Below are 21650 nucleotides of genomic sequence, written 5' to 3' on the forward strand. Positions count from 1 at the left end.
ATCTCAGCATAAGTAAGGAGAGCTGCTAGAGAAATCTGGAAATGTGTTTAGCCAAACCCTTATACTGGATAAAACCAAGCACAGACTAGCATGCCCAAATGACAGTGTCTTCCACCATGAATGCTCTTAGCCTGGGGCCGTTGCAGCCCCACTAGCTATGTTTTTAGTTAGCTCTTTAGGGAGGGGAAACATTTCTGGAACGTCTGTGTCTTGACCACTCACCACGGAATCTAGCTTTATATTTCTGAGTCCCGTGAGGGCATCATCACTCACATTTCACATGTAAGAAAACCAACCCCCAAATACCAGGAACCAAAGAGAGTGGGTGTGGGGTCCAGGGGACAAACAGTGATGCTGAGATTTTGGTTTTGTCCCTCGCTCACTCAGCCGCACCCACCTTCTGTGGAGCGGGTGGCCACCATCCCACTTTCCTGCTCATGCCAAGATTCTGTTCTTGAGGATCTGCTATGAGTGACAGACAGCCAAGTCCCCGCTGGAGCCCAGCAGGTGGCTGCTCCCTCCTGCTACAGCACAGGAACTCAAGGTTCCTAGAGCTGGTGAGGCACAAGGGCTGGCCTGGCTCTTGGCCCCACATCCCCCTCCTCTGTCTGTTAGGCTATGCGCCAGACCAGCTTTCAATAACAGGGTAGTCTTGTCACTAAAATGCCCCCTGGCAGAATAGGGGTGCTGCTTCATGTCAATTAATTTGAACAAAAGACCCAAACAGTCTTCCCAGGTAGGAGAGGAAAGGGAAAAGATAGAGGCAGAGGGATATTCCCAAAATATGTCTCTCATTAAGTCTATAAGGTGCAATGTCGCTGAAATTTTCTCTCTCCTCTCTCTCTCTCTCTCTCTCTCTCTCTCTCTCTCTCTCTCTCTCTCTCTCTCTCTCTGTCCATGTTCATGTGTGTACAGGTGCATGTATGTATGGAGGGAGTCAGGGATTTCCACCCCTCACTGACCCTGGAGCTTCCTGATTTGGCGAGGCTGGCCGGCCAGCCCTAGACATCTGGCTGCCCCTGCCTCCTCAAGTGCCATGTACATGCCAGCACCTAGTTTGTCTTTTTACAGAGGTTTTGAGGATTTAACTCAGGTCTTTGCATTTTCATCACAAGCACTTTACCAGCTGAGCCATTCCCCTGGCCCTTCTCTTTCAGTGAGTGAGTTTCATAAGATTAGTAAATAATGGATTGACTCAGATTTTGAGAAATCAGTTCCTAAAGACAGCTACGCATTTTGACTCTCAATGACCATCTTGGTTTGTTTAGCCCACTCTTCTGTGGCCGGGACCTGTCTTCACTCCTTAGCACATGGGCATCAGGGGCAGTGGTACAGTAGCTCTCGCCTCCTCTGGGCTGCCCCGAGAATCCACACTTGTCATCTTTAAAGGGCCTTAGGGTCTAGTTAAAGAGACCAGAGGACACATCAGAGAAAAGTAGGCTCAGAAGCGGTGGCTGCTATCGTTGCCCAAGCTTTCTCCTCTTCCCGGGGACCATGAACACACTGGCTTAGCCTTATCTTCTCCATCTGGAGGCAACCCCGAAAGGCATCCACAACCAGAATGTCCCTGGGGGCTGGCTGTGCAGCTGTGGCAGCTGTCCATCTGACTCAGCACGCTCTCCTCCCTCCGCTGCAAGCCCAAAGCTGAGGCACGGAATCATGGAAGAAAAACCTCAAGGAAGGGAGCCAGTTCACTGTAGGGTTGTATCACACTTAACAAGGGATAGAGGCAGGTGTGCCCTCCTGCCCTCCCGGCAGGAGTGAGTCCAGAGCCGCTGTCGCTGCCCACAGGACTCGAGCACCTGGTACTGGCATGACCACAGAAGACAGAGGACAACCCAAACCATGTCAGGCCAGCCTGTAGCTGGGGCTGTGCTCACCTGGGCTGTCCCATCTGTTGCTCTGAGCTAGCACAAACCAGAACTGTTTTGTTGTCTTCCGGCCTCTAATCAAGAAGCAGGGGATGTGGGCCAGGCGGTGGGCCTCACCTGTGGCCTTGAGAAATGCCACAACTTGGTTATAACAGAAGACCTGAGTTTGAGACCCTGGTTTACCACTAGTGTGCTGGGAGCTCACAGTGGGTTCCCAGGAAGGACCACAAGCCCTTTGGGCCACTTGCTCTCCTGTTTGGTACCCCATACTCCAATGGAAGGCCACCTGCCCAAGCTCTTCTCTTCGAATGTTTGGTACCACTATTCAATGTTTCTCTGTCGTACAGCTGAGGATATTTTATTACTTGTGTCCCAAGGTCATTTCCGAAATCCCAAACTGCAATTAACAAGCAAGAGTGGTGTGGCGACAAATGACCTCTCTATTCTTCTGACCCTGACTTCTCTTCCAGGCCAAAATACTTCCTTGGATACTCACTCAGCGTTGCCTACCTGTGGAAGAGCAGCTCCCCCAGCACCTCCCCTCCCGCCCCCATGTGTAGACCCTTGAAGCTCAGCCTGGACCCAGGAAGGCATGAGGAGCTGGAGAGCCAATCTGAACTTTCCCACTTCTTAGACTCCCTGGTACTCAAAGAGCACGGGCTTCCATAGAACAGCACAGAGTATGTGCCAGTGCAAGGATGGGCAGACCCCCATGTCCAGGGCTTCCACGTGTGACCTTGGAGCTGAAACCACTGTCCCATGCCCTTGTCACAGGTGGCCCATCCACCCCTGCCTGGTGGGTGATGTGAACATTTGTAGTTGAAGTAAACTGCTATTCTCACCTAACTCCCACCCTTTATTCCTGCTCACACCTGCTCCCTGTTGGCAGAAACAGGTTCTAACTACCAGAGAGTGGCCTGGTGATGGAGGCAGATACTTGAGCAAGTCCTCTACCCAAGGCCTCATCGCCCAGCACTGAGCTGGGCAGGCTGGCAGAGCTGGTGTCCTGTCTTCCACATAGGGATCCCTGTGCTGTGTGGATACCTTTGTCTGATTTCTCTCAATAGCCCTCCTCAAATAAAACCTAGAAAAAGATGTTGCAATTCCTAGTCTCCACTGAGGGCTGTGTACTGTTACAGCTGACAAAATTCACGGCAATCACCCAACCCTAGACTGGCTGCGAAGACGGGAAAAAGTCTGTTTGTCATTGTCTCTTCCTCTGCCCATACTTCACTTAGGACACTTTACAACTAGTCTGTTGCCTAGAAAACTTTCTGAAAAATAAATGGGCTCTGAGGTAACGTTTCTTGGCAGCTGTGTTCTTTCTCATTTCCCATATCTCCGCACTGGTCCACTCTGCTCCCGGCCAGGGATATTTCCATTTCTGACACTGTTTGCTTTTGTGGGCACTCCAGACACTCGGAAGAGCCTAGCAAAGAGTCTTGGCCTCCCAGCTCTAGGCTTCCTCCATTCCTGTGTCCACCTCCTTTAACTTAGACTATGAAGAGTAAACTCAGAAAACACCCAGGCTGCCTACTTCTTTCTTAGCCATCCCGCGTTCGTCACTGTCTGTTGGAATACGGTACACAGACTGAGAGAGAGGTGCCAAGGGTCGCGGTTAGGATGGGCCTTCACTTGCTTGGTTGATCAGCTGTGACCTCACTCAGAGATCAGTAGAGGAGCCACAGGAGGAGGGAGTCTTGTCCCTTGGGCTTAACCACAGGGACCTCTCAGAGGACTCCACTGCTACCCACGGTGTGCCTACGTACCCAGAGCAGAGGAAATGGTTAAACATTAGCTGCGCTGTGTATGCCCCACATACACAGTTGGGCTGCTTATTCTTTCAAATTGTACTCATCCCTCCTCTGCCTACTTTGAAAATAACCAAATCTCCATCCCTGACTTCCTGTTGACAGGAAGCCTTCTCTGCCAACTTACAGCTTGCCACAGACCAATGGGATAGCATCTGGGCCGCAAGGCTGCTGCCAGGGCCCTGGTGTTTTGGTGTTCTCTGGCTGGGCAGCGGGGTTGCTGATGAGTGCTCAACAGAGACCAATTTGCTCTCAAAGGCCCGGATTCCCAGATGTTTTTCTGTAAGGCAAAGGCCCATCCTCACTGCGGGCAGCTTGTTGCACAGCAGTCCTTCCGTGTGCAAGTCCTGTGGGAGGGCAGGACTGACCGTGACATCCTCTCCTGCCAGGATGGCAGAGAGGAAGGATGCCAGGGGATGAGGCTGGACTTCTAGAAAGAGGGAAATGACCTGCTGGATGCACAGATAAAGAACCACACATTTGCTGCCAGGTAGGGTGGCCTTAGACCCTTGCACGTCTGTGTCGGGTGAGAGGTGCAGAAATGAGCTACCCTACCCGCAGCCTGAGAAGCAGAGTCCCCGAGGCCAAAGAGAGGCCCCAGCACCTGTGTATGTGACCTTGTTTGAAACAGGAGCTAAACTAGGATGTCAGTAGGGTAGACCCTCATCCTCTATGACTGACAGCCACCACCATCACCCCCCCCCCAAGGAAAAAGGCCACCTAAGATGGAGGCAGTGTTGGAGGGATACTGCCACAAGCCAAGAGATACAAGGCAGTCCAGGCGTGGGGCGGGGGGGGGGGGTCCTCCTCTGGAGACAACAGAGCATGTGGTCCTGCTGATTCCTTGACACTGGAGTTCTGGCCTCTAGACCCAAGAGGTAGGGTCCTGTGGTTGCATGTCACCTGGTGTGTGGTGCTGCGCCACAAGACACCCAGAAACCTAAGCCAACAGGGTCCCTGCCTGAGAGGCATGATAAAAGGTTATCTCCTCTGTTCTACTGCCATGTGAGCGGGCATGTGGGAGCTGTGGGGAGCAGGTAGGGTTGGCTCTAGCCTGGCCATGAGGGTCGTTACCTCCTGTTTCCTGCTGCTCCCCTGCACTGTCCCCTCCATCATGGGAATCTTAGTGTGGTGGGCCTGGGAGAAACCTGAGTGCATGGTGAGGCCTGTGGGCAGTTCTGGGCCCCACCCTGCTCTGCTCTCTACTGTACCACTTCTTGGGCCTGTAGTGGAACCTCCATCCAGGGGCTGGGGGCAGACAGCCGTCAGGAGAATGAGGGGCACCCCTGCCTGTTCCCAGTTTTCACTCTGCCATACTTTCATCAGTCCTGCTCTGAGTATATGTGCTAGTCACTCTGTGCTTATAAGATCACCGAGCATTAGCACACACACTAAGCTGGGGAGATCTGGCTGGCTCTTCTATCTGGTAACGTGGGAGCTACTTCTTGCTTTATTGATGTCCAGCCTATTATGTAGCAGCCACAATGCAAAGCCTGAGGACCTCAGTGACACCAAGATGGCCACGGCTCCTATCTCACTACAAGAGTAACCGTAGGCACCTGTCACCACTTTCTGCTTTCAAATGTCAGACTGTGCAGCTTTGAAAAAAACCAACCCCCTCTCTCCTTCTCCCTCCCCCCACCCGCCACATGTCTCTCCCTCCCTCCCTCCCTCCCTCCCTCCCTCTCTCTCTCTCTCTCTTTCTCTCTCTCTCTCCCTCTCCCCTTCCCTCCCTCCCTCCCTCCCTCTCTCAGTTTGGGCTGATCTCTGTGGTTAGTTGGTAACTCAGCTGGAATGGAGGTCACAATAGCCCTGTTCGTGAGCCCAGTTGACTTCACAATGGCCAGGCAATGGAGGACAATGTGGCCGTTCAGGCAGCCTTGAATCAAATGGTATCTCAAATCTGTTGGTCACAACAAGCTGCAGGACATGGAGCCACAGACTGCCTCCAGACAGGAGGGCCACAGGTCACAAGAACAACCTGAGTACAGTTAATAAACCAGTAACTAAACCTCTAGATCTAATGTTATTAAATAACTAATACACATATAATTCTATTACATACTGTCTAAGTTATATGAATTTTAGTATATATACACACTATGTCATAAACACACACACACACATCATACACATTGCAAACAAGGTGGGACCAAAGTCCCATGTGACTGCAGTGCCCAACTGTACAGGCTGTGTCCAGCTGACACTCTGTAGGCATGCTGTGCCCACATGCAAGAAGCCCACTCGCTGCCCAGACCATTCACACGAAGATGCCGAGACACAGCATTCAGACCTTGTTAATAAACCTGGAGCCACCCTAGAGCATCCTGGGACACCTACACTGAACTGCTGACACTTCTGAGACTCCGAGATGCTGAGCCACTGAAGCATGACCTAAGAGGCTGACTCACACTGGGCTACTCCAGCTGCTGGCTAATTTTTATTTGGACGCCAGAAATATCCCATCATTGTCAAACCATCAGTAGTAAAGGGTGGTTCTTCTCAAAAAATGGGTGGAACAGTGTGATGACTTATGAAGATACATGATGTATGGATAGAAAGAAACTGATGATTAATGGATGGAGACAATAGATAAAGTACACACACAATATGATGAAACATGCATACTTGAATAGTAATAGAGAGATAAATAGATGAATGAAGATGATCTGTGCATATTTGTGCAGATTAGATAGATGACATATAGACAGATGTATGGGTAGATAATGGATGTATGGATAGATAGATGATGGTTGGGTGGATGGATGGATAGATGCCGGAAAGATGGACAATTATTACATGGATAATTTGGAAGATAAGATAAATGAAAGGTGATTGTCTTAGAGTTTTTATCGCTACAATGAAACACAAGGACCAAAAGCATGCCCCATTGGGAGCAAAGGGTTTACTTGGCTTACACTTCCATATCCCTGTTCATCACAGAAGTAAGTCAGGACAGGACCTTAGACAGGGATGGAATGCGGAGGCAGGAGCTGATGCAGAGGCCCCAGAGGGTGCTGCTTACTGGCTTGCTCTGTACAGCTTGTTCAGCCTGCTTTCTTATAGAACCCTGAGACACAGCGGGCTGGGCCCTCCCCCACTGATCACTAATTAAGAAAATGCCTGACAGATGGATTTTTCTCAAATGAAGCTCCTTCCTCTATGATAACTCTAGGCTATGTCAAGATGACATAAAACCAGCCAGTACAGGGACTGATGGTCAACAAATGGAAGCAAGGGTGGGTGGATAGAAAACCAGATGACACGCAGAACCAACGACAATGAAAACAGAAGAAATGGAAGCTAGAAACCAACTCTTTTTAAACCCAGGAGGCGTAAGAATCTCGTGAAGAACTTAATGAATAACAAAATCATGGGTCTCTCTCTCAGAAATTCCAATTCAGTAGGTTTAGACTGACATCTAGGATTTGATATTTAATAAACAATGCTATTTATTACACTTCAGCTGGTTCAAGAACCATACTTTGAAAAGCCCTGCCCTAAACTCTAGCCATCAAAGAGCGTGCACAAACCAGTCTCAGTCAAGGTCAAAGCTGCATGTCTTTCCACCCCACTTCTGGGTGTTTCTGTGGTGAGAGGCTCAGAGAGCACACCAGTCATTTGGTCCTCCGGTCCCAGGGTCAGAGGGCGATTCCTATTCACGTGCTCTGCAGGGAGTGTGGTCACAGGCCAATGATCACAGCACAGAGGGCCTCAAGCTGGGGCCCTCCCCTGCTAGCCACACAGCAGGTAGCAGGCAGTATCTTGAGTGACAGGCTAACTCAAGCCCAGTTGTGCCACCGCAGCCTTCCAACTGGCCAGCTGCTCTTGGCTCTATTTTGAGTCTGTCTCCAGTGACACAGAAGGATCTCTTGGGAGCTCCTCTCCCAGAGGGCTGGGGACAAGTGCGTTCATGAATGCCTACTAGGTTGAAGAGAGTGTCACACAAGATGCTCCCTCGCCCAGGTCCGTCTTGTCTTCCTCGGGGCATCCCCCCAGCCCCTCCTCTCACTGAGGGGCCCTCAGACTCTGACCTCTGGAAGTCTACCACAACACTTCATCTTGCTGGCCCATCTGGCTACTTCTCCTGAGTCTGTGTCCCTCATATTTCTTGGTTTAGGCCCCTGAATAAGGCTCCTAGTCAGGAACTTCAGGTCTTGGTGGGTAGTTTAAGTTATTATACAGCACCAGCAAAGGAGTAAGGAAGAGAGTTCAGGAACCTGGACAGGCCGTGAGGATATGCTAAGGAGCAGGACTACACTAGCACCTTGCTGGCTTGTACGTTTTTGAAATCCAATTTTAACTGGGCCTCTTCTGCTTACTCTCAGGTGACCTTCTTTCCAAGTCCTGCTGCCTGGTCCCAGACCATTTCCTTCCCCCCATAAGATACTGTCTTCTATTGAAAGGTCCATCTCCCTCCGCATTGGAAGTGATGCTGGGCCTCATCTCTACAAGCAGCTGCTGGGGACGGGGACGGGGGGACCTGATATCTTACATCCCAGGCCTGCTTGTTAAGTCCCTTTTCCCACAGCCTCTTCTGGCACAGAAATCAATAGGTCACCATTAGTAGGTAGATGACAGGAGCCTCTGGTCCCACAAGCGAATACAAGCGCTCTGAGGAGAAAGAACTCTCGCCCTTGGACCTGGACCTGATCTTAAGGAGAACACCAGGCATAGGTCACATGTGGTGAACAGTTGTGTGACAATGAAGTGAATACTGCTTTCAGTAGGGGCTAGGTAGTACCGAGAACATGCGAGAAGGTCCCAACTTTGACGCTGGTTTTGGAATTCATAGAGTAGCCTATCAGTCACTTAAGTGGTACTAGATTTTGCCCTATACTGCCACACACATCACCCCGCTCGCATGACAAACACACAGGGATCGGGGATCAGCTGCTCCATTTGGACTCAATTCGATGTGGCTTGTTCAATGGGCAGTATTTTCTCTTCCCTATCCCGTCTTCTCTCCTTGCTATGCAACTATTTATTTATTTATTTATTTATTTATTTAGAGACAGATTTGCTATCTAGTTCAGATTAGTCTTTTTTTGGTTTAGTTTGGTTTTTTTTTCCCCCCCCAACACAAGGTTTGTCTGTATAACAGATCTGGCTGTCCTGGAACTCACTTTGCAGATCAGGCTGGCCTCAAACTCACAAAGATCCACCTGCCTCTACCTCCTGGGTGCTGGGATTAAAGGCGTGCACCACCACTGCCCAGCTTAGCCCAGACTAGTCTAAAAGTCTACAACCACCACCGTGCCTCAGCCTCCTGAGTGCTGGGCCCTCTTTCTTGCACTCTGGCATGTGTGTAATGACCACATGCGTACACAGCACTTCACACTGTAACGGGCTTTCCCAGTTATTATCTTATTTCAACCTCTCTACAAGGTAGACAAATCGGCACCATTTTCTGAGACAAACAGGACAAGCTGAGTGGTTAAAAGGCCAGCTCAAGGTCACTGCTAGGCAGGTCTTAGCAGCAATTAACTCTCTATTTAAGATAGTTTCAAAATGTCTTACATGGGTGATGTAATAAGGAGTGTTTTCTCAAATAAAACCGGTATTCCTGTATGTCGGGTCACCGTGACTTGCCCAGAAGCCCAACTTTAAACTGCTCCTCAAAGCACTCCCACAGCTGTGTGGGGCTCTAAGCCCCATGTCCCCACTCAGTATTGCGCTCCTGGGCTGGAAATAAAAGAAGATAGGAGGGATCTAAAGGAGAGAGCTTGGAGCAAACACAGCAGGAAAAGCTTACTTCTTCGGCTTCGAGGTGAAACTGAGTGGGTAGTGCTGGCAAGCCAGCTCTGCCTGCTCTGTGGCAGGGATCAGTGCTGAGGCCTCAGGTAGCACTGGCAGGAGGTGGGGCTCACCGGAGAGCTGTCCTACACTCCCAGCATGTGCATTTGTAAAAACCTTAGCTTGGTTGGTCACCCCCAGGATGTAGGCAAGTGGGTAAAGCTAAGGGCTGGAGTACACCCCCTGCGACCTGATCCCCCTCTAGGGAGGGCAGAACAAACACCCTTGAGCTAGACCGATGCTCAGCACTATGAGCAAGCTACTCTGCATGCAGCTTCCTCTGGCTAAATCAATGTCACCAAAGTCCACCCAAGGTGGTAAGGTGATCTGGCCTGAAGTTAGCAACAGCGCTGTATAAACGAGGGCACCTCAAACCCCGCAAATTCCACAGAGACCCAAAATGTTCCTGGAACCAAACCAAGGGAATCATTGCAAAGGGGCGCCAGCCGCGACTCACGTGAACCCTGAGTTAATTGGTGTGGTGCTGAAGGAGAGCCATTTGGGGGTGCAGCCACACCATGGCCCCCGCGATGTCCCCACCCACCACTCCTTTCCTCGGTCCCCGGCGGTGGCTGCGCTACCCTCCTCCGCCCACCTCCTCCTCGCTCCACACACCCGCAGTCCACACCGTCCTTTTCCAGCAAAACAACTCGACTCACCACCCTCCTCCCCAGCACTCCCACCGGCCGGATCCTGGGCTACGCCCAGTCCGCCACCAGGCTTTGCGCACCCGGGAGCGCGCTCCGCGTCCCCGCTTCCCTGCAGACACCCCTGCCCCTGTCCCAGACAGTCCCGTAGCTCCACGAAAGTGGCGACCAAGAGCCAACCTCCCGCTCTGTGGCCCAGCTTGGGCTCTGCCCCTCCCCCTCCCCAGACTCCCGAAGGGACAGGAGGGACTGCACAGCGCGCGCAGGGTGCCCCGTGTTAACCGCCTAGGCGCCGCCGGAGTCTGGAGCTCCAGGAACGGAACTCACCGGAATGTGCACTCGCAGTGACCGCCTCTTCAGGCTAGGATTTTTTTTGCCACTGCTCCCGCCAGGGCTGGAAACCTCTTTCTTCTTCTTGGTGTCCATGGCTGCGCTTCCCATAACTTTAGCCAGAAGTTAATTCCGGTGCCTCGTTCCCGGAGTTCGGTCCCCTCGCTGCCTCTCACGGCTGCTGCCGTTACACTGGAGCCGCGCGCTTTTTATGACTGTCCTTCCACCCTGAAAACACCTCGTGGGGACTTCCGCGGGGAGGTCGGGTGGCGCAGGTAACGCGCGGGGCTCCACCCGAGGGGCTGGCTGTCCGCGGAATGCCGGGTTAGAGCGTCCTTTTTCTCCTACGGGATCATCATCGGAATTATCGGGTGCAGAGTCGCGGCCAGTGCTGCTTTTGGTTACGCGTGGCAGAAGTCTCGTGTTGGGTGACAAAGTTTTCCTCCTTCTGCAAAGCGAAGCAACATTTTCCACCTCTCGGCTCCTCCCACAGATTCCCAGAGGTAATCGGCCAGGCAGGTGCAATTAACAGCAGCAATTTGGAAAACAGTCTTCCCGTGATTGTGCCTCGATGGTAACGGCGGCCAGAGCGAGGCGCTTAGAAGAGAAATACATAACCCTGGGCCGCACAATAAAGCGGCAGGGAGCCTGGGACCCAGAGGGCCTCCTCTTTGGCGAGAGGGAGGGCAGAGGGGGAAGAGGAGGTGCAAAGGCGAAGGCTCGTCGCAATTGGGCTGGCGCGTGGCCGCAGGAATAAACCGTGGCGGCTGGCTAGGTTCTGCGGGCCGAAGGGCGCGACGCAGCCCCTAGGGGAGAATAGGGCAGGGTGCCCGCCCCGGGCGGCCTCTGAGCCGCGTCCCCGGGGACTCCGGGGACTGTAGGGGCCGGGCCTGGTACCGACGCAGACTCCCGGAGCGCTGGGCGGTGGAAGGCGGCGCGCGCGTTGAACAGGAAGTGCGCGGTGTGCGGCGCCACTGTCCCACTCCACGCCGCCCACGCCGTCCCCGGCTGGTCGCTGTGCACTGTCTCAAGCTAAGCTGGCTCCGGACCCGCCCAGAGCTGATTTCTGATCCATCTGGTTTTGCAGTGTCGCTTAGATCTGATCCCCGGAAACACACATCCACATCCCGACCACGCCGCGATTGAAGCCCCGGGTGTAAGTGGCTCGGGTGACCGCACTTGCTCCGCTCAACGCCGCACCCATTCGGCGTGCAGACCCCCATCCCGGTCCAGAGCGGCCTGAGGCGGGGTGACTGCAGGCTTTTTTCTTCACGACCTGGTTCTTTTCAGACCCATCAAAGGTTGCGCAGCAAACCTTGATCCTCAGCAAAAGCTCTTGCGTCCCAGTAAAGCCAAAGTGCTAAGACCATGGAGGAAATGGGTGCGTCGGAGCCTGAAAACCAGAGCGAACACACCACGTGCTGTGCTCCATTCCGGGACCTTCAGAGGCACTGGCTGTAGATCTGACTCTGCGGGCTGCTCAGGGCCCAGGTGTTTCTCCTTGGCTTCTGGCCTGAGGGGCTTGCTTCTGCTCCTGCTCAAAGTTAAAGACCGGTCCAGCTCTTCAGTAAGGCACAGACACTACCCAGAGAATAAACGTGATAGGGGTCTCTAGAGGAAGCACAATGGGGCGGTTGAGGAGGTAGCCTTTGCCCCTCTTCCTGCTCCCTCAGGGGAAGGGATGTGGTTTTTTAAAACATGCTTAAGAGGCCATGATTTTGGAAAGGACCTGTCTGTCCCATGAGAGATAACCTAGGTTCAGCTATCTCCTTGGCTTCCACATTTCCAACCTAGTTCCTAAAAATTAGGTAAAATCCTACTGTGTGTGTGTGTGTGTGTGTGTGTGTGTGTGTGTGTGTGTGTGTTGGGGGTTCCCTGGTTCACCAGGTAGGTTTGTATACATTCCCCACCACATTTGCAAATTAAAAATACACCCCGTCCCCATTGCCCCCCACCAGTATCCCTAAGCAGTATCTGGAGGTTCCTCAGAAAGAGCCTATCAACATTCAAGCAGTTGTCATGTGTTGTCTCCCCTCGCCCCAACCTGGGTGTAGGCTTCCTGCCTGGCTTCTGGCTAAAGGACTTCCAGAGACTTCTCAAGTGTGGGGTTGGGTAGGGGGCACAGTGTCCAAGGGAACCACCCCTCAGCCCCTAAAAAAAAACCTCACACCAGGACTGTCGAGTAAGCATTATCTTTCTGCAGCTTGAAATGTTGGTCTCTGTCATGATGTGCCAGAGTGCATACATGGCACCACATGATGAGAAAGAAATGGCTTTGAAAGCAGCAGCCATCAGAAGAGAGCAAGCTGACAGAGAGGGAAAGACTCTGAGGGGGAAGCATAGTGCTCCTTATATCACCTGCCTTTGGGCACCACCTCCCCATGCCTGTGTGTCTGTGTTAACTTGTGTATATGTACTTGTATTAGTGTGCGAGCGTGTGTGTGTGTGTGTGTGTGTGTGTGTGTGTGTGTGTGTGTGTGTGTGTACTTCTGTGTGTTAGCTTGTAAATGCCAGAGGTTGATATTAGGATGTACTCTAATCCTTTCTCAACCTTCTTGTGGTTTGGCTGGGTTTTTTGGTTTTGTTTTTGTTGTTGTTTTTCCTGAGACAGGGTTTTTCTGTCTTGCCCTAACTGTCCTGGAATTCCTTCTGTAGACCAGGCTGGCCTTGAACTCACAGAGATCTGCCTGCCTCTGCCTCCTGAGTACTGGGATTAAAGGATTAAAATCTCTTAATTTTACTTTTTGGAGTGCAGACTTTAAGGCACTGGAATGGGACTTGAGATGGCAAAGTGTATGGAAGTACTTGCAAGCAAGCCTGACTACCTAAGTTAAATCCCTGGAACCTGGGTGAAAAGCTGTGTGCAGTGATGTGCGTCTGTAATCCCAGCACTCCTGTCAGCTGGCACACAGTGCAACAGCAGTAACAAGAGAGACTCTGCCTCAAAAAAAACAAGGTGGAAGGAGAGAACTGCTTCTTGAAAAGTTGTTCTCTGACCTCCACATGAGAGCCATGGCACATGCCTACCTGTACACACACACACACACACACACACACACACACACAAACACACACACACACACACACAGAGAGAGAGAGAGAGAGAGAGAGAGAGAGAGAGAGAGAGAGAGAGAGAGATTGAAAAGCACTCACTGTTCTTGTAGAAGACCCAGGTTCAGTTCTCAGCACCACATCCCAGCTGAGAAGCAAAAAGCCGAGCATGTAGGAGTTAGTATAAAGTCTGGTGGTACATGCCTGGCCTTCAACCAATGGGGAAATTGACTTAAGCTCACTAGTTCAAGACTAGCCCTGGAAACAGTGAGAAGAGGTAGGGAGGGAGAGAGGAGAAGGGAGAGAGAAGAAAAGGGAGGGGAAAGGGGGAGAGTTTCTACCCAGAACTTATGAAAGGAACATTAATAGTCTAGTTTCACTTAACCTAGTTTTTCCACACTCCACATGATTTTTTTCATGTTGCCTGTTAACATCCCCTTTAAATGAAGGTGACTTTGAACATTATAAGTCACCTTTGTGGATCACTCAGATTTGAATTTTACACCTACCTTGTGCTCTGGGAGAGTATAAATTAGAAGGCTTCTTGGGGATCTATCAATGAATGTGTTTGGTGAAGCCCCATACTTGCTGCCACTGGATACCATGTTGGGAAGAGGACAGTAATAAGCTCCTCCCCACCGTGTGTGTGTGTGTGTATTACCTGGAGGACAACTTTCATGCCCTGCACAGGAACACTATCCACCTCCTTTTGAGATAGTCTCTCATTGCCAGGAACTCATCAATTAGGCTGGGTTGTTTGTCCTGCAAGCCCCAGGGAACCGCCTCTCTCTGCCTCCACAGTACTAGGATTTTAAGTGTGTGCCAGTATACTATCTTTGCCATCCCCCAGCCTCAGGGCCAGCATTTTGGTCACCTCTGACATTCCCAGCACTGTGGTAGATGCTTCATGTAAGTCTTCTGTAGGACCTGCTTGTGAGCACTTTGCAGACCAAGATGGCCGAAGCCTGGCTGCTAGCTCATGTTTTGTGTTCATTTAACCTGTCCATTTGTGGTCATTGCTTCGTCCTTTGAGACAACAGGAAAAGGGTGGCCTTTTCTATTTTAAAACCTTTTCCACCAGACTTACAAAACTCTAGGAACTGTCTCTAGGGTGACCTTGAGCAAACTGCTTCCCATCTCAGCTGCCATGGTCTCCTGGCCTGTGACACAGTTGGTGAGTTGTTCAGAACACAGCGACTTGATTCTGTGCAAAAGGCAGCCCTTGGAGAATGAACTAACTTCAGGGCTTCTGTAAATGCTGTGACGCCTACTAGGGGCCATGATCTAATCATGACTACCCCTTAAGCTTGAAAATTGACAGTGTAATCTCCCGGTAGCTTCTGCTCTCGGAATCACAGGGAGTTGTTGATAGTGAGTTTTTAGGGACATGAAGGAAGGGCCCAGGAGAAGTGGAAACTCTGCTCGGAATGGCGGAGCTCTTGAATGCCCCTCTGGGCCTGCTTTTATTTTACAGGGAATCTGTACCAGCCACCTCCACTCTGCACACCAGGCTTCCCTTCACCCACAAAGCCCATTAGCCACAGGTGATCCCAACCATGAAACCCAGGAGACTTGGGTTGAGGTAAAGGTGACCTCTATAGCAGTGTCCTGTCTGCTCTTCAGAGAACAGCCAGGGTGCTGACAGCTCAGTGTCTGAGTCCATGCTCAGCACTTCTGCAGGGACCGACTCAGCAAGCTGGGCTCGTGTGGCCTGAAATGTGTCTGTCAGAGGTAACCCCAGCAATTACACCCCAATGAAGGCATTCGTCACGTTAACAGCACTAGCTGGGAATAAGAACCCAGTTCTGGCAGCAGCTACCTTCAGCATTGCTGCTCCGGATGTGAGCTGTTTTGTTCTAGTTTATTTTTATTTATTATTTTTAATCTTTTATCTTTTTTTAGGCTGGGGTGCAGTACTAGTGTGAAGATTGGAGGGTAACTTTATAGAAACAGTTCCCTCCTTCCACCTTTGTATGGGTTCTTGAGATTGGGCTGCCAGCCTACGTGGCACCACATGCCTTTACCCACTCAGTCATCTTGCTGGCTGGATCCAGCCACGACTCACATTGGGCAGAAAGGCTTGGACTCCGGAGGTAAAGTGTGTGTGTGTTCATCCGCCATTTAGTTGGGAGCTTTGCTCGTGCAGTGAGTAGAGAGATGAACACTGAGAGCTTTGATTCATACTGTCCCCTGAATATGGTCCATGACTGATTTCTGACCTCTTATTCACCTGCCTAATGGTACACGATGAAATAATAGATATTAATCACAATGATTTCCTTGGCAAATGAAGCTACCTTGGTAATTAACCCATCCTCAAGTTTCAGTTCTGCCATACAAATCTGACCTGTCTTACATAAGGTGTCACCAGCTCTGGCTTACAAGGCTGGGTGACGTGTAGCTGGCACCCAGACATGGGCTCTAGAATACCAGTGAGGGCTTTTCCATGAGACTCCAGGGGATGAGGGGGCAGGTAGAATTTACAGGTTATCCATGCCCTTGGTGTGGGCAGCATGGAGTGAAGGGAGTGACAGTGTACACGGGCTTAGAACCCTTGACCTCCAAGCCTCACAGGAAAGGACAGGCAGCATCTGGGCCCTCAGAAGAAGGCCTGTTCTGAACTCTGAATCCAACCCCATGCACAGCCTTGCCAGAGCCCATGGCTGCCCTTTTCCGTTAGTACTTTATACCATAATCAATCAATCTCCGTTTGCCAGGCAGATGGATCCCATGGGGATCTGGGTGTACAGGGCACCTCAAGGACATGCTGGGTTTTGACAACTCTCCTTATGCCATGTGAGTCAAAAGGTATTTATGAAATGTTCCCAAATAGAACTCTGAAGAAGCTCATGAGGTCTTGGGAGAGACTGTGGAGGAGAGAAACTTTCCAAGCAGGGCCTTCCATGTGGGCTTGGATGAGGTTACTTTAAATACCAGCCACACCCACAAGGCTACAGACCTTCCTACAGGTTTTCAAGCCCCACTCATCACAGCCTTTTACCTTCAAAGCAAAACAAAAAAACAAAAAACAAAACAAAACAAAACAAACAAACAAAAAACAAACAAAACAAAAACCAAAGCTCTGGTCTGGCTCACTTGTATGCAAGGACACTTTCTTACTGTAGGACTTGTTCATACATGACCCAAGGACTTCCCAGAATTTTAGGTGGATGGGTAAAGATGCTGCAGCTGGGGGGTGGGGTGAGCTCAATGTTCACTGCCACACACAGCATGTGCAAAGGGATGCTGGCCTCACTGTGGGCAGCCCTGAGCCCAGCAAGCTTCACAGTGACCTGTGTACTTGGCAATTCACATAACTGAATATGATGCAAGAAGTGGTAAAAAAAAAAATTGGCAACAGTAAAATGTTTCTGAAATTGTTATGAACAGAACTGAATTCACAGGCAGAATGACTTCGGTCTGTGTCTCACAGCATCCCTGGTCCTGACCTCACAGCATGAGCACTGTGGGAGCCATCACAGCCACCTGAGCGGTGAGAGCCCTCAACTGAGATTCAAGACCAGGATCTTTGGATGGTGGCATCCTTACTGTGTGCACAGAGTTCTCCGTACTTACAGAAACTGGTTTAATGGCAGAAAACAAAGACTTTAAGTATTTTCCCACCACCATTCTTCAGTGTGCATCACATTAGTGGGTGTTTGGACTGTACTGTGTCAGTGTTCCATCTTTATAACTGCTGTTTGTGTTGCAGACCAGAGGTTTATAGAAAACCTCACTAAATGAGTTTTGGCTTGGACGAGGACAGAATTTCCAACAATTTCTAAAATGGCTGTAAACATACTCCTGGTATTTTACAGTAAATGTTGGTGTACACGAAACCATGTTCTTAGCAGTGTTCTCAACACTGGAAAGGTAAAGGAAGAGTTGCTTCCAGAGACTCTGTGAGACCCTCAGCCTTGAGGACTGTACATGGTCACTTAACATTTGCAGAGAACGGTGTCCTGACCATTCCTAGGGGGCTGGCGTGTGTGTCAATGGTGTGGAGATGCAGGTGGCGTCCACCCACCCAGTGGACTTCTTGTAGCCTCTGTTCCTAGGTGTTTTTCCTCTCTTGCTCAGCTCTATGCCAGGGTCTTTGGACTTGGCCAGAGAGAGGTTGCAGACAGGGCAGCAGACAGCAGTGCTAGAGGAGGCGGGCCACAGGGGCTCATCGCTAGGATTTGGGAGTTGGAAATTTGGTGACAGACAGAGTATAAATGAAATAAAGTCAAGCGATCTGGCATGTGGGACTGTTAGGATGTTGGCTGTTGGCTGAGTCGTGTGAGATGCTGTTGGGAGGCCATGCTGGAGAGCAGAACAGTGTGTGAGCAGAAGCCTGGCTGCAGGGAACTTACAGGCCATGGAGAAGAGAGGGCACCATGGTAGACACCTACATCTGCAAGCTTTGGTGCACGAGACAGCAGGACAGTGCGGGGGTGGGTAGAGGAAGGGGATATGAAGTGTTTTTGTTTCAAGGTAGAAGACTTGGGCAGCATCACACTGATGCCAGGATTCCAGAGAGGGCAGAGGGACAATGACATGGAAGCTCAGCCCTCCAAGCATGGCAGGCCCTGCATGGAAGTCATCTGTCCATGCCCAGAAATGCCCATCACGGGCAGCCAGGGAACCAGGCTCTTTCCTGAGTGCCTATCTTCCTACAGAGAAGAAGCCATGCTGCCTGTTGCCACAAGGTAGGTGCTGGGGAGAGAGGTGAAAGAGAAACAAGTGGAGGGGTGGAACGTGAAGCACTCATCCGTGGGGCAGCCCACCATGTAAGCAGCATATGATTTACTGTTTATTTATTACATGATGTTTACAAAAACAATGCTCTGCTGACGAAGACGGAGGTGCCTCCCATACTGGACAGTCCCTCCCTCCCTCCCTCTCTCTCTCCTCTCTCTCTCTCTCTCTCTCTCTCTCTCTCTCTCTCTCTCTCTCTCTCTCTCTCACACACACACACACACACACACATACACACACACACACACACACACACACGCAGCACCTTCACCAGCACAGGCCACTTCCGGCTTGCTACCCATCTGCTACGTGGAAATCACATCTCGTGCTTCCAGTGTGCATTTTCTCTGCTATGAAGGAGGCCAGATGTCTTAGCCTTGTGTTTCCTTTGCCACTGTTTCCTGTGAGTGGTCTGTGGTCTCTCTGTTGAGTCTCCTCCTGGGTGGCTGGTCTTTCTCTTGCCTACCTGTAGAAGGTCTTGGGCCCCTGAGTTATCTCAGCAGGTAGAGGTGCTTGTCACCGCCAAGCCCTGGCATCCACATGGTGGAAGCAGAGAACCCAAGGTCATCGTTTGATCTTTGCATGCATGGCACGGGCTGCCCCACCCCCTTCAAATAAATGTTTAAATACTTTTGAGGATGCAGCATCCCTCAGTGTCAGGGACTGCTTGAGTTACTCTTTTGCCTTGTCAGACACACTGTTTTCTGCGTAGAAGTTTTCCTTCTTATAGGTTTCATGTTACTTTTATGTGTATGGAGGTTTTTTGCCAGATCTTCAAGCATTCTTCCTACTTCCCTTTCTAATTACTTTTTAATTCTTTATGGTTTCATTTCCCTTTTTATTTTGTTTTTTTTTTTTTTTAAGACAAATTCTCACTGTAAAGTCCTGGCTCTGTATAGTCCTGGCACTCTTATATAGACCAGGCTGGCCTTGAACTCACAGAGATCCACCTGCCTCTACCTCTCGAGTGCTAGGATTAAAGGTATGTGCCACCATGCCCAGCTTGGTTTCATTTTATTAATCTATTAAAAATTTTCTTTTATTTATTTGTATGGGGGAGGAAAAGAGGAAGGACGGGAAGAAGGGAGGAGCAGAGGGACAGAGAGGCAGGGAGAAGGGGGAGGAGGAAGGGGGATATGAGCTTGAGTGCCCACAGAAGCCAGAAGAGGGCATCAGGTCTCCTGAAACTGGAATTATAGAATAAGCTCCCTGATGTTGGTGTTAGGAATCAAACCCAGGGCCTCTGGGAAAGGAGCAAGAGCTCCTAAGTGTTAAACCATCTCTCTAGCCAGCCTCCCGCCCCTCCCTCCCACCCTTCCAATATGCACCATTTTATATTCAAATCTTGATCCCTCTGGTATTTCTTTTGGAGCTGTGAAGAGTAGAAGGGAATACCTTATTTATTAAAAACATGAGTCATCAATGGTATATTTGGAGGGTTTTTTTTTCTTGTACTACTATGTGTGCATTTTTTTAACTTTACTGATTTTTTGATTGTACATTATGGTTCCCAACTTGGTATGTTTATGGATCTTGTGTATGTGTGTCTGCATATGTGTGTTTTTTCTTTTTTTTTTTTTTTAAAGTTCGGGCCAGAGAGATGGCTCGGTGGTTAAGAGCACTGACTGTTCTTCCAAAGGACCTGGGTTCAATTCCCAGCACCCACATGGCAGCTCACAACTGTCTGTAACTCCAAGATCTGACACCCTCACACCAACGCACATAAATTTAAATTAAATAAACTATTTTTTAAAAATTCATTTCGCCTGTTTATTTGATGAGAAAGATATATATATATATATATATATATATATATATATATAGAGAGAGAGAGAGAGAGAGAGAGAGAGAGATAAAGAGAGAGAGAGAGAATATGGAACTGGAAGGGTGGGGAGGTTGGGAAGATCTGAGAGGAGAAACTGTGATCAGAATATATTGTATAAAATATTTTCAATTTAAAAAGAGGTAATCCAGTTGAGCCTGTCAACTACCTGGCCAGATCACCCCTTAGGAAAGATGATTCACTAAAGCCCTGTGCAGGAGATGTGAGGAATAATTACCCCTTAATGTGATGATGTACTTGCTTCTCAGAAGCCCTTCCCCAGTGCTGATACTTGAATAACTTTCATTTTGTAATACTGCAGTCTGCCAGCTTTTCTGAGTTTCCCCAAAATACATGTTTCCTTTCTTTACAATCCTTTTTCTTCATGCCCCGGCCAAAAATGCTAAGCACGTTCTCTTTCCCTGGTATTATAGGCGTTTTCACTCTTTCTCTCATGCTTCCCCGCCCCTCTGCCACGCAGATATTTGCAGACCTCTATTGGCGTGGCTTTCTCTCTTCCTCTTTTCCATCTCCTTCTTCAGGCAGCAGCTGAGATTAACAGCTTGCCTGTCTCTGTCACTTAACCTCAAGCAAAACTATTCTCAAATATAAAAAAGAAAAAATGTGGGTTATGAGCGTGGTCCTTAGTCCTTAGTGGGTGGGCACTCAGTGCCAGCTGGTCCAGCCTGTGCTCTCTGAGCCTTGGTGTCTGATGGGAAGGCAGGAAGCTGGGCAGGACAACAGCCACAGTCTTTCCCAGCAGACAGTCTTGACTCCGCAAAGGATGTTCTTTCCCTTTCTCTCTGCACTGTTCTGAGCTGAGACAGACGCTGACCGTGTGTGTGGTCGGTGCAAGGAACCATTGCTCCTTCTTCCTGCATCCAGACACTAACTCCTTACTGAGTGTATATGGGGCAACAAACCGACAGAGCTCTGTCTCAGCCTGGGCCATGTCAAAGGCTCATTCTGCTGATGGCAAATCAATAGTGCTGCCCTCAGAGGAACCTGGAGTGAGTGCACTTTAGTGTACAAGTAGGATAACACCGATGAACTCGTTCTTGTCACAAAGTAACGGACAAGCACATGGTGCTCTTTGTGTTCAGAAATGGAGGCTATGTACTCCCTGCAGTAACTGCTCCACCCCTCCCCTCCCCCTTCTCTTCCCCCTCTCCCTCTCCTTCCAGGTTCAGGAAGGAGGCTGAGTTCCACAGAAGATCTGTCTATCATCCCCATGTCACCAACTCTGTGATACACTCATGCAATCTTTGGGATGGCCATAGTATGTCAGCCTGCCCACAGACGGGGCAGATGTTTTTGGAAAAGTATTTCTGAAGATGAGGTTATCTCCCAACGCATGGATTGTAAAGCAGACTGCTGTCCATAGTATGGTGGGCCCCCCATCTCATTAGCTAAAACCTTAAGAGCAAAAGCTGGGACTCTCCCAAGAAAGAAGGAATTATGCCTGTAGACACCTTCAGGGTCAAATCTGCCATCCTTACCTAAGCTCCCAGCTGTCCTGTCCTGCAGACTGCAGACTTGCTAGTTTCCACAGTGAGCCGGTTCTTTAAAGCCAGGCTTTATC

General features: G+C 50.1%; 1 protein-coding gene and 1 long non-coding RNA gene across 7 annotated transcripts in view; one reads left to right on the plus strand and one right to left on the minus strand.

The window, feature by feature from the left end:
• PRKAG2 (protein kinase AMP-activated non-catalytic subunit gamma 2) overlaps window positions 1-21650 on the minus strand; it is a 355936-nt gene that overhangs the window by 244090 nt on the left and 90196 nt on the right. For 2 of the 6 annotated variants that reach the window (XM_084787776.1, XM_084787774.1), the window contains exon 1: window positions 10453-11489. The exons of 2 other annotated variants lie outside the window; for them this stretch is intronic. In XM_084787776.1, the coding sequence (XP_084643902.1) occupies window positions 10453-10566 (114 nt within the window). In that variant the 5' untranslated portion in view covers window positions 10567-11489. Of the gene's footprint in view, window positions 1-10452; window positions 11490-21650 lie in introns of those variants that run through there. 2 more of the 6 variants (XM_084787780.1, XM_084787777.1) reach the window with 2 other exon arrangements.
• On the plus strand, window positions 10867-13195 carry LOC311600739. Its single transcript, XR_014780343.1, has 2 exons — window positions 10867-10958; window positions 11543-13195. It is a non-coding gene; the product is annotated as an uncharacterized lncRNA (long non-coding RNA).

This window comes from Acomys minous (genome assembly GCF_964271855.1).
Source record: "Acomys minous genome assembly, chromosome: 6".
Lineage (NCBI taxonomy): Eukaryota > Metazoa > Chordata > Mammalia > Rodentia > Muridae > Acomys > Acomys minous.